Source organism: Trichechus manatus, unplaced genomic scaffold, assembly GCF_000243295.1.
Source record: "Trichechus manatus latirostris isolate Lorelei unplaced genomic scaffold, TriManLat1.0 scaffold00007, whole genome shotgun sequence".
Classification (NCBI taxonomy): domain Eukaryota; kingdom Metazoa; phylum Chordata; class Mammalia; order Sirenia; family Trichechidae; genus Trichechus; species Trichechus manatus.
In genome coordinates this window covers 15432900-15446021 of record NW_004443943.1, presented here as the reverse complement: position 1 = coordinate 15446021, position 13122 = coordinate 15432900, and the positions used below count along the sequence as shown (strand labels likewise).

The following is a 13122-nucleotide window of genomic DNA, read 5'->3' as shown; positions in this document are numbered from 1 at the left end:
TTAGATTTTATTCAACATGTTTAAAGAGAGATGCAATCATTTTATTTATAATGTCAGCCCTGGTGGTGCAGTGGTTACGAGCTCAGCTGCTAACCAAAAAGTCAACAGTTCGAATCCACCAGCAGCCCCTTCGAAACCCTGTGGGGCAGTTCTACTCTGTCCTATAGGGTTGCCATGAGTCAGAATTGACTCAACCGCAACGGGTTTGGTTCTTTTTTTTATTCATAATACATCAGAAACTTTATTCTTTGCAACTATTTAAATATATGCTGAAAAAAAAGTCACTTTAACTTGTGTGAGAGTGTAGCTCAAAATTCATTAAGGGGTAGGTGAGCAAAATGTTTAAATACCACTGACTTGCCCTGAGTTTATTCTGAAAATGTGATCAACATCAGCAGAGAGTGGTAAAGAACAAGGTCTCTCAATCTCTTGTTGTTAGTTACCATCGAGTCAATTCTGACTCATGGTGACTCCATGTGTTGCAAATTAAAACCGCACTCGATTGGGTTTTCAAGGCTGTGAACTTTTGGAAGCAGATCACCAGTCCTGTCTTCCAAGGTGCCTCTGGGTGGGTTTGAACTGCCAACGTTTCGACTGGTGGTCGAGCGCTACATGGTTTGTACCAGCCAGGTACTCCTCTCAAGCTCTTAGCCAAAGGAAAAAAAAAAAAACAAAACCATGATATTTAGTAACAGTAGTTGTTTACTAAGGAGCCCTAGTGATGCAGTGGTTAGGCACCGGGCTGCTAACCGAAATGTTGGCAGTTCGAACCCACTAGCTGTTCTGAGGGAGAAAAGACCTGGCAATCTGCTCCTGTAAAAATTGCAGCCTTGGAAACCCTATAAGGCAGTTCTATTCTGCCCTATAAGGTCACTGAGTTGGAGTTGACTGAACCGCAATGGGTTTGGTTTTAGGTCACGTTGTTTACTATTGCTGGTAACAAATTACCATGGATTTAGTGGCTTAAAATGACACATATTTATAAGCTCACTGTTTTTGTGGGTCAGGAGTCCAGGCAGGCTTAGCTAGGCTCTCTGCTCAGGGTCCCACCAGGCTGCAGTGAAAGTGTTAGCAGACTGTGTTCTCAAGCGGAGGCTCAGCTAAGGAAGAATAAACTTCCAAGATCATTCAGGTCTTGGGCAGAATTCATATCACTGTGGCTGTATGACTGAAGGCTGAGCTTCTTGCTGACTGTTAGCTGGAGGCCACCCTCAGGTCCTTGGGGCTGCGCACAGTTGCTTGCCACGTGAGCTCCTTCAACATGGTTGTTTACCTCATCAAGCCAACAAAGAGAATCTCTTGTTAACAGTCTGCTAAGACAGATTCCTATATAATATAAGGTAGTTGGGGTGTGACATTCCCTCACCTTTGCCAATTCTATTGGTTAGAAGCAAGTCACAGGTCCCATCCATAGTCAAGGGGAGAGAGATTACACAGATGTGTGAACACCAGGGAGTGAGAATCACTGGAGTCACCTTAGAGTCTGTCCGTCACATTGTGTATTTAATTTTGCAAACATTGTTCCATCAAGCTAATTAGGTCTTGGTAAATTTCCTTCGGTGCATCCTTTCCAAGGTAAAAATCCACATGATTGTAGTGTGGAATCCACTTGTAATAAATAAGGTTGGAAATTTTAGGAAGTAAATTCTGAACATCCTTGGGATCAGCCACAAGGTCCTGTCCACCATTCCACACTGCTGTTGGAACTTCCATCTTAGTAACGTTGTATAAGGGAGGTGTAAGCTAAATGCAGTTGAAGAGATAGAGGAAAAAAAAGTTTTTACAGAAAACCACATTAAAGAAATAATATTAACTTTCAGCTCTTTAGCAAGTTCTTCAAAGCTAAAAGTGTGCAATTAAGATAAACTTATATAAAATCATTGAAATATTAAGAAAATTGAAAGTACTTTTGTGCAATATATGAATTGTGAATAATAAGGACAGCCATTATATTACTAACTTGTACTTTGAGGGAATAAGAAAAGATTCTAGAGGAAGGAGTGTCTTATTTCCCTGGAGGACCATCTTTCTAGTACTACTTTTACTAGATGTGTGTCCTCTTCAGTCAAAAGTTGGTGTCATTAATTGTAGTTGAAGGAAACCTTCGTGGTTTTTAAGCATGCATATAGTTCACTGTCAGTATTGTTTCGGGTTTTTCTTAGTTAGTCACGTTTTTTGAACCTGAACCTGAATCACCATGTAGTCATGATTTTTATTGAATATGTGAGCATAGTGTTAAAGTTAATACCTATGACCCAGCTCTTATCCAAGCAGATATCTGAGTCTTACAGGGTAATGGTCATCTAAAAATCTTCTCCTAAAATATGGAGCAGAACTCAAGTTCTTATTTAAAAAAAAAAAAAAAAGCAGACAAACTGAAACAGTTTGAGAAGAGAGGAACTGTAGAGAACAGAGGACTCCCTGAGACGATTGCCCTAAGACACTCTTTAAACCTAGAACTGAGCCTATCCCCTGAGATCACCTTTTAGCGAAATAGTGTAAGTGGCACGTAAAATAAAGGATATTACCCCTAAGATAGGTGCCCTACTTAAAAACCATCAGTATGAGACCAGAAGGTTAACAATTACTCAAAAAGAAAGATGAGAAGATAAGGGGGCAGGGAAACTAGAGTACCTCAAAGGGAACAAACTGAACACAGTTATAGAGAATGTTGACACATTGTGATAAATGCAACTAATGTCACTGAACAATTTGTGTGGAAATTCTCAGACAGGAAACTAACTTGCTGTGTAAACTTCCACCAAAACTCAAAATAAAACATTATTTAAAAAAATAATAAAATAAAAGTTTCTCCTAAAGCAATTGTGTAGACTTTCTAGGACAGAGATTGGTTAATAACAGGAGTAAATAATACTTTGACATAGTGTGTGTGTGTGTGTGTGTGTGTGTGTGTGTACACATAATAATAGCAGCTTAGGAGAAAAAAAAATTTTCACTCCTGTCAAAGTAAAAAAGTTTAATTATTGCAGTTATTGAGTTGTCACTAAAATTATCATTTAAAAAAATTTCAAGAAATAACATTAAAAAAAAATTCCCAAATCTCCACATCCCTGATTTATAAAAAGCACATCTTTGATGATCACTTGCTCAATTTGAGCTCAGTCTATCAGCAAGAAGCCAAAATCATTGGATTTGCTTCTATGCTGGAAAAAATAACAGTGACACTAGTAACACGCATTTCCCTTGATTATATATTTTTCCAAAAATTTTCAGATTATGTCAAGATATGTCTTGACACACCATTTTCTGGCAGATATTACTGTTTATTTCTTAGGTGATTTCTCTCTGGTATATCTTTAATAATCTATATATTGTTTTTTCAAAAATGGATAGTAAATGATATCTCAAAGAATGATGACAGCATTCCCTTTGTTAGAGATGGATAAGAAGTCATAGAATATACTTTAGAAATAAAGATTATGTATCTTTAATTCTCTCTTCAAAATATGTTCTAAATTAAGTGCTGAGGCTATTTTTTGAGACGCAATAGGTGTGTAATAAAAGGATAGACTTTAGATCTAAGAAATCCTGGGTCAGGTTTCTTTACTAGCATAAATGACTGGCAATTTACCTAACCTCTCTGAGCCTCTGGAAAATGGGATAATATTTACCTTGCCAAGTCATTATGAGGATCAGAAATAATAGTATGGCACATGGTAAGAATCCAATAAGCAGCATCTGATGTGTATAAAATATCTGCATAGTGAATAGGACCTAGTAGGTAATCAGTAAGTGGATACTGTTTTTATTAGTTCATTTGCAGTATACAACTGATTATTAGTATTATTATTATATTGTACCTGATTGAAGTGCATCTTGTTCTGATTTGGGTTTCCCCAGTCAAAAGCTTGGAACTGACCAGAATTAACAGCCTTAAGTAAAATAAAAATAATAAACATGTTTAAGTGATACAAGAAAACAGTGTTCATTTAAAGACAGTAAACAAGAAATATACAAAGGAGATTCACATATGTCTCACTACGTAGGCACATGAGTTAAAAATTAAAAATACATTAATAAGTTAAAAAATAAAAAATGATAAAAATTTGAACTGATCGACAGAACTGACTTGATGTGTTACAGATATAATCTTTTACTTCTCTCTGTACCTTCGTAGGAGCTCTGGTGGCCTTCCTAATGAAAATCCTTGGGCAGGGATATTTTCAAATGTTTAGTTTAATTAGAAATTTAAACACGAACGCTCAATTAATTGGTTCTTGAATATCTTGGCTCCAGGAATTCTTATAATTTTTTTTAAAGGCACCAGCTATGCATTTCCTACATTTAAAAAATTACTGCTATTAATATTAAACAACTTTATATCTTATTATCCTTATCAGGAGTTCTAGGGTATTACTCCAAAAAACCAAACCATTTGCCGTCAAGTCAATTCCAATTCATGGTGACCCCGCGTGCCAGAGTATAACTGTGCTCCATAGAGTTTTCAAAGGCTGATTTTTCAGGAGCAAATTGACAGGTGCCTCTGGGTGGACTCGAACCTCCAACCTTTTGGTTAGCAGCCAATGCATTAACTGTTGTACCAGCCGGAGACTAAGTGCAGGGTATTATCACTGTCTTCCTTATTCTTAAGCATATTTATTACTATTAAGAAATATGCTTACTCTCAGAGCCCCGTTAGAGCTTTCTGTGAGGTGTGGGGTTGCTGTCTGCCTACTGTCTGCTGAGCCACGACATTGAGTCACTGGGACACCAGACATGACCATTTATGCATTTTGATTTCCAGACTTCAGATATTAGAAGAGAAAAATTAATGCACCTTAACCCATTGCCACCGAGTCCACCGAGTGGTTAAGCACTCGGCTGCTAACCAAAAGGCCAGAAGTTTGAACCCACCAGCCGCTCTGTGGGATAAAGATGTGGCAGTCTGCTTCCATAATGATTACAGCATTAGAAACCCTATGGGGCAGTCTACTCTGTCCTACAGGGTCGCTGTGTGTTACAAGTAATATACCTTGGGTTTCCTTTTTCTTCCATTTGTCATCCATACTGAATTCAGGAGGTAGACAGTTGTCACATTTACTTTAAGCTCTTCATTAAATTATTCCCAGAGTACTCTAAGGGGTCTTTTCTTAGCTTGACTCTTTTTTTTTTCCCCCCACATTTATTGATTTGATCTCAGTTTTTAGTTAAACATTATTTCCACCATGATTTTGTATTTATAGGGGCAGCAGTGGGCTGCTATTTGAATTCTGCAGATTTTCAGCAATGGAAGGTAGTAGAATGTCCTAGTAAAAGCTTGGCTTCTAACCTCAAACAGACCTGGGTTTGAATTTAAGCTTAACCAGCACTGCATCTGTGATCCAGGGCAATGGGATAAACATTATTATGATTCTCATTTCACAGATGGGGAAACAAGTTTAGAGAAGTGAAATGAGAATGCTAGCGATATTTATCTCACAAGGTTGGAAGATTAAATAGAGTAATGCATAGGATAAACATGTACTGCCTGGTAACGATCAACAACTGGCTCTTTTAACTAAATATTACTGCCATTATCATCATCCTTGCTTTAGCTGTCAACATAATTCATGATGAAATATTTTATATCCCCTACTTATTTCTATACTGAAGGGAACTTCCTGTCAAAGGAGATGAGTTCTCCTTAAGAGAAGTCAGATGGGAATCGTGTAAGGGATTGGCTATGACATTTCTAGAGTAGGGATATCAATGGCTTCACTGAAAAATTGTTATGAGAATTCAGTGAGATGGAATAAAATCATGTATGAGAACATCACGAAGAACACATAGTAAGTGCTCAATAAATGTCAGTTGATACGGTACACCTGGGAAGCCATGCGCATTAGAAGGTTTATCTGTCTCCCTACCAGTAGGAGGCTCTGTGTGCTGAACATCTTTCCTCCTAAAGGAATGTGAAGGCTGCTTCCTGAAGGTGGAACTCTCCAAAGTATTTAAGAAATCCTCAACTAGTATTTCAAGCTACACCTGTTTCAGGCTAGAGAGAACTTTTTCTCTAAAATCTATAGCAGTGATTCTCAACTTTAAAGAGGAAACAAATTTCTTAGGGCTTAATTTAAAATGCAAATTCCTAGGAATCCCAGGTATAGTAAACCTTTGGGAAAACCTCTCTCTCTCTCTCCACACACACACACACATACGCGCACACACACACACATACACACGTGGACACACACATGCACACACACACGCACACACATGCACACACACGTGCACACACACGCACACACGCACACACACATGCACACACTCGCACACACACACATGCACACACACACACACACACACACAAGAATCACGTATATTTTACCCACCTTCCAAATCTCTTTTCAAAAGTCTTTGAGACTAAAGCCACCGGCCAAGAATATAGATGAAGGTTACACACACGCACACGCACACACGTTCAGAAAACCATAGCAATTGAATTTGACTTATCTCTGAGCTTGCCGAATATTGAGTTAAAATAGTAAAACAAATAAAGTTTAAACTCAGGTTATAAACATCAGATGTTAATCTATTTAAATCCCTCACCAACATTTAATTTTCAGCTTTAATGAATAAAGTATTATTCTCCACACTCTAAAATGTCATACATGCCAATTGGAGGATGAGCAGACCTTTCCGGAATAGGCTGTAACATTTATAAAGTTCTATTAGAGCTGACAATTTCCCCAAAGAAGAAATACAATCCTTTTCTTGAAAAGGCAGTTTGGAGTAATCTAAGTATGAGAACACAGGCAGAATATCTGGGGACCAGATTCAAAGCCCAGACACTGAAGACATGGAGAATAGAGGGGACTAATGCACTCTTGGCTTCTAACAGAAATGTTGGAGGTTTGAGCCCACCCAGAGATACCTGGGGAGAAAGTCCTGGTGATCTACTTCTGAAAAATCAGCCACTGGAAAACCTATGGAGCACATTTCTACTCTGACACACACGGGGTTGCCGTGAGTCCAAATAGGCTCAACAGAAATTGCTTTAGTTTTTAATGAGAATTAAAATCTTGATCCTAAGGAAAGGGAGGCCTTGCAGCTTGAGGAGTTGTTGAGATTCCAGAAACATCAAACTGACAGTGGCAGGTGCCTGCAAAGTCCTGCTGTGAGCTCCCTAGAAGCGCTCCCTGGGGATCTTACTGCAGCGCAGCATGTGACATCAGAAATAGGAAGCACGTACCTGGGCCCAGTGTAGCATGTTCTGAACAGATGTTCCTGCGGGGCTCTGTGACAAATAAACATCCATTCGACTCTGCAAAATAAAGAGATTATTCCTCACCTAGAGATCAAATGATATGGCTGCTAACCAAAAGGTGGCAGTTCAAATCCATCAGCCACTCCTTGGAAACCCTACGGGCAGTTTTACTCTGTCCTCTGGGGTGGCTATGAGTTGGAATCGGCTTGATGGCAACGCGTTCGGTTTTTTGGTTAGAGGTTAATAGTAAACATTTGAGAGAAATTTTAATAATTTTTTTTTTTGTTTTTAGCAAAAAACACTATACTTTCTGAAGACATAGTAACCAAAGGAGGCCATTTTTAAGAACTTTCTCCTCCTCCAGCTCTGTTCTTTTACCCTGGATAATGCCTTCGTAAAGCCCACAGAGGACATCCTGCTAACCAGAGGCATAAGGTAATGTACTTGTCCTTTCTGGCCTCACCTAAGAGAGGTCTAAGAATACAGGGGGGTCATGGTATAAAAGCCCAGTGACCCATCTGGAGAGGAATCAGGACATCCTCCTTCACTCTGTGTTAAGTTCCAAGGGGCACTGGAGAAAACCCTGGGTCAAAAGACAGCGAGAACAGATCTGAATGTCTCCTCCTGGTAAAGAATGTGGTAAATATTCCTCAGGGCTCTTTGAAAGTTGATAAGACATAATCCACCCAGTATTTTAACCTCCATTAAACTTCAGAGTTCTTCTGCATCCATCAAAAATTGATTCTTTAATATTTTGAACTGTATTATATATGTACATATATGTGTGTGTGTGTTTGTGTATGTGTGTGAATTATTTTCCACCAAAGTGAGCAGAAGAAACATCTTGGAGCTTTAAAAGAAAACACCTACCAATGAGCCACCCAAACCTACTGAATCAGAATCTCTAAGGTTGAGTTCTGGGCATATGTATTTTTTCAAAGTTTCACCAATGCTACTCTTGCACCCTGATTATGCACCACTAAAATACATGCCTTTGCAGGAGCTATAATAGTACATAGACTAGTCTTCAAAGTTGAGGCAAAAGGCAATCTGACTGCATAAATGTTGAATCCATGCTCAGCTGAGGGCACCCAATGCATGTTCAAGGGCTTCATTTTATGAAGTCTTTCTGTAGCACATTCTTAGGTCAGGTCAAGAGGGTACTTTAAAATTACCTCTTTTGTGTGTGTTTTAAGGTGTTTTTAACTTAATTCTGCCTACATTATATGCTTCCATCTAAGTAATATGCAAGGATAGTTTCCCTAGTAAACAGAAAGTGAAAAGGAATGTGAAAAAGCAGTGGCTAAGGCATGCTTTACACAAAAAGCCTTTTACAAATCTTGTTTGAAAACAAGGAAAGTGTTATCAGTATTTTCCAGTGGACAGAGGGAGATAGGCTCTGAGAAGTAATTTTGTGAGATAAACGGAGACTTTCTTCACCTCTGTCTCCCTCTGGTTTCAAACATATCTCCTCTCTATCTGGAAAGCAGAGAGGAACCTCTCTGTCCCTCTCCCACTCTTTGGGGTCAGCTGCTGGTAACTTAGAAAGGAAAGGATCACAGTTAAGTTAGATATGATTTGGCAAGAACCTCAACATGCATCCCTCTCAGGATGCATTTTAACAGTAAATCTGAAGCTATCTTTGAAAAGCCATCCCTTTACCCCATTGGGTTAAGGAAGTAAGTGGTTCACAAAATCACTATTTCCAAATCACCCAGGGAAACGGAAAATTGATTTAAAAAAAAAAAGTCTGGGCTCATTCTCTGAGATTCTACTTCAGTAGGTCTGGGATAGAGCTCAAGCACAACCAGCTAAGTTTTAAAACCATAGCCTTAATCCAAATGAATGGCTTTTCAATGCTGGCATCTTGGTCAACAGCAATAGTTGGTGAGAATTGTTAGCGGCAAAGCGTTTTCCTTTAATCTTCCTACTAATGCAAGTACACCCTCAGCCCTAGCTGGATGTCATGAAAATACTCATGTGATTCCAGGAGACAAAAAAGGAAACTGTCAAATGTGGTTTGCATGCAATACATAATGAACTCTCATCGCCTCTGTGCTATGAAACAATTGCTTCCTGGACCTGAGTACTTACACCTACCACGTTTAAGTTACTGGGATCAAATCCACTCAAAGTAAATAGGAAGTTGCTGCAAATACGATGGAACAGCTTCTGGTTGCAGAACTTGGTGGCGATGAACTGGTTGAACCATGAATGAGAGTAGAATATCTTATCACCAAATAAAGCCTGCAAGATCAATTAAAAACACCATCAAATCTTACAGATCTGGATGTCAAAGTGGAGAATGGGTGGTAATTCAGACAAGGACTGGATAGAAGCTGACATCTGCTCATTATTGGTCCTTGGTGAGACCATGAGACCTGTTAAATTTTGTCTTTGTGGTCCTCCCAACTCACCTCTTTATGTCTCTTCCTCAAGAACCTTTAATTGGGATGATTGAGAAGGTTCCCTGAGAAACCAGTGTCCATAGGAAACTGGTAAGGCTTTGGAGCCAAGCATACCTCAGTTTGATTCTAGACTGTGTCTCTTACACCTTAGGAAAGTAGCTTGATTTCTATTACCCTGGATTTTCTCAACTATAAAATGGGAGAATTAATATCTACTACGTAGGACTATTGTAAAAATAATAGATCATGTTTAAAAAGCACCTAGTACAGTTTCTAGCACCTAGGAAACATTCTAAACACATTAACTGTTATTATAATTAATGACTGAATGCAGACTTAATGATCTTTCTTCCAGAATCTATTAATAACTTAATTATTTAATAAGCTTAACTCAGAGAAATAAATCTCTACTGGTGGAATTTCAGGTAATGTTCAAGAAAGTTAAACTTATCTTTTGAACTTTAAAAATCCTTAAAATCAAACCATATATTAATATCTAATCCCTGTGCATATAAATCCAATCTTGCTTTGTTTTACAGTAATGAATTTCATAAGCTTAGCTTCACTTAAACTAGATATGAAGGGAAAAGAGATTTTTTAATTCTTAAAACTTTTGGAAACATGAATTTACAATAAAAACTGGCCTGTTTCCTAGAATCCTTTATTAACTGGCAATAACAACTAAAGAATGTTAATAATTAGTGTTTAGTATTATTGCACTAATGTACTACAATATCTTACACTATCATTGGTAAAGTAGATCCAGTAAATTCCTACTGGGTATAGTTTGTAGAATTCTGGGTTTGAAAAAATGGTTAATGTGTATGTTCAAAGATAATCTTCATCTAATGGGATATTTGCTATTCCCTGGAATATTAATGGAATGGAATATAGGATATAGCAGGACTTCATATTTGCCTGTAGAGAGAGACAGAGAAAGAAAAGAGAGAAGAGAGACTACAATATGTGACACTAGTTTAAATCATACTTCTCAATTCTTAAAGAATTCTCTACTTGGCTGCTGTTGTTAGGTGTCATCCAGTCCATTCTGACTCATATCGACCCTAAGTACAACCAAACGAAACACTGCCGGGTCATGCACCGTTCTCAAAATCATTGCTATGTTTGAGCCCATTGTTGCAGCCACTGTGTCAATCCATCTCGTTGAAGGTCTTCCTCTTTTTCACTAACCCTCTGCCTTACCAAGCATGATGTCCTTCTCTAGGCACTGGTCCCTCCTGATAATATGTCCAAAGTACATGAGACGAAGTCTCGGCATTCTCACTTTCAAGGAGCAGTCTGGCTGTATTTCTTCCAAGACAGACTTATTCGTTTTTCTGGCAGTCCATGGTATATTTAATATTGTTCACCAACACCACAATTCAAAGGCGTCAATTCTTCTTCTGTCTTCCTTATTCATAGTCCAGCTTTCGCATACATATGAGGTGACTGAAAACATCCTGGCTTGGGTTAGGCACACCTTAGTCCTCAAAGTAACATCTTTGCTTTTCAATACCTTAAAGAGGTTGTTTGCAGTAGATTTGCCCAGTGCAATACATCTTTTGATTTCTTGACTGCTGCTTTCATGGACATTGATTGTGGATCCAAGAAAAATGAAATCTCTGAGAACTTCAATTTTTTCTCCACTTATGCTGTTGCTGATAGGTCCAATTGTAAGGATTTTTGTTTTATGTTGAGGCGCAATCCATACTGAAGGCTGTAGTATTTGATCTTCATCAATAAATGCTTCAAGTCCTCTGCTTTCAACAAGCAAGGTTGTGTCATCTGCATACTGCAGGTTGTTAATGAGTCTTCCTCCAATCCTGATGCCGAGTTCTTCTTCATATAGTCCAGCTTCTCAGGTTATTTGCTCAGCATACAGATTTGATAAGTTTGGTGAAAGAACACACACTGACAGTTACCTTTCCTGATTTTAAACCACACGGTATCCCTTGCTCTGTTCTCACAACTGCCTCTTGGTCTACGTACAGGTTCTTCATGAGCAAGATTAAGTGCGATGGGATTCCCATTCTTCTCAATGTTATCTGTAATTTGTTATGATAGACACAGTCAAATGTCTTTGCATAGACAGTAAAACACAGGTAAACATCTTTCCGGCATTCTCTGCTTTCAGCCAAGATCCATCTGACTTCAGCAATGATATCCATTGTTCCATGCCCTCTTCTGAATCCAGCTAGAATTTCTGGCAGTTCCCTGTCGATGTACTTTTGCAACCATTTTTTAATCATCTTTAGCAAAATTTTATTTGCCTGTGATATTAATGATATTGTTTAATAATGTCTACATTCTGTTGGATCACCTTTCTTTGGAATGGGCACAAATATGGATCTCTTCCAGACGATTGGCCAGGTAGCTATCTTCCAAATTTCTTGGGATAGATGAGTGAGCAACTCTAGCGCTGCATCCATTGTTGAAACATCTTAATTGGTATTCCATCAATTCCTGGATCCTTGGTTTTCACTAATGCCTTCAGTGCAGGCTAAATGTCTTCCTTCAGTACTGTTAGTTCTTGATCATATGCTACCTCCTGAAATGGCTGAATGTCGACTGATTATCTTTGGTACAGTGACTCTATTTATTCCTTCCATCTTCTTTTGATGCTTCCTGTGTCGTTTAACATTTTCCCAGTAGAATGCTTCAATATTGCAACTCCAGGCGTGAATTTTTTCTTCAGTTCTTTCAGCTTGAAAAATACTGAATATGTTCCTCCCTTTTGGTTTTCTAACTCCAGGTGTTTGCACATGTCACTATAAATACTTTACTTTTTCTTCTCAAGCCGCCCTTTGAAATCTTTTGTTCATCTTTTTTACTTCATCATTTCTTCCCTTCACTTCAGCTACTCTGCATTCAAGAGTGAGTTTCAGAGTCTCTTCTGACATCCATTTTGGTCTTTTCTTTCTTTGCTCTCTTTTTAATGACCTTTTGCTTTCTTCAGGGTCCTGGTGGCGCAGTGGTTAAGTGTTTGGTTGCTAACCAACAGGTCAGCAGTTTGAATCTACCAGCCACTCCTTGGAAACCGTATGGGGCAGTTCTACTCTGTCCTGTAGGGTCACTATGAGTCGGAATCGACTTGATGGCATAGAGTTTGTTTTTGTTTTTACTTTGTTCATGTATGATGTCCTTGAAATCATCCCTAACTTGTCTGGTCTTTTGTCATTAGTGTTCAGTGTGTCAAATCTATTCTTGAAATGGTCTCCAAATTCATGTGGGGTATACTCAAGGTGGTACTTTGGCTCTCACGGGCTTGTTTTAATTTTCTTTATCTTTAACTTGAACTTGCACATGAGCAATTGATGGTCTGTTCCACAGTTGTTCCCTGGCCTTGTTCTGACTGATGATATCGAGCTTTTCTATAGTCTATTTCCACAGATGAAGTCAATTTGATTCCTGTGTATTTCATCCAAAGAGGCCCATGTGTATAGTTGTCATTTATGTTGTTGGAAAAAGGTAGCTGCAATGAAGTTGTTGTTGGTCTTGCAAAATTCT

At 38.5% G+C, this 13122-nt stretch overlaps 1 protein-coding gene across 1 annotated transcript in view; it reads right to left on the bottom strand.

The window, feature by feature from the left end:
* Nucleotides 1-882: 882 nt before the first annotated feature.
* The window catches only part of LIPK (lipase family member K), a 44410-nt gene continuing 32170 nt past the window's right edge, over nt 883-13122 (bottom strand). Inside the window, exons 7-10 of the mRNA XM_004369907.2 lie at nt 9308-9454; nt 7193-7264; nt 3822-3893; nt 883-1743 (exon numbers count right to left, since the gene is read on the bottom strand). Of these exons, the coding sequence (XP_004369964.1) occupies nt 1504-1743; nt 3822-3893; nt 7193-7264; nt 9308-9454 (531 nt within the window). The 3' untranslated portion in view covers nt 883-1503. The remainder of the gene's footprint in view (nt 1744-3821; nt 3894-7192; nt 7265-9307; nt 9455-13122) is intronic.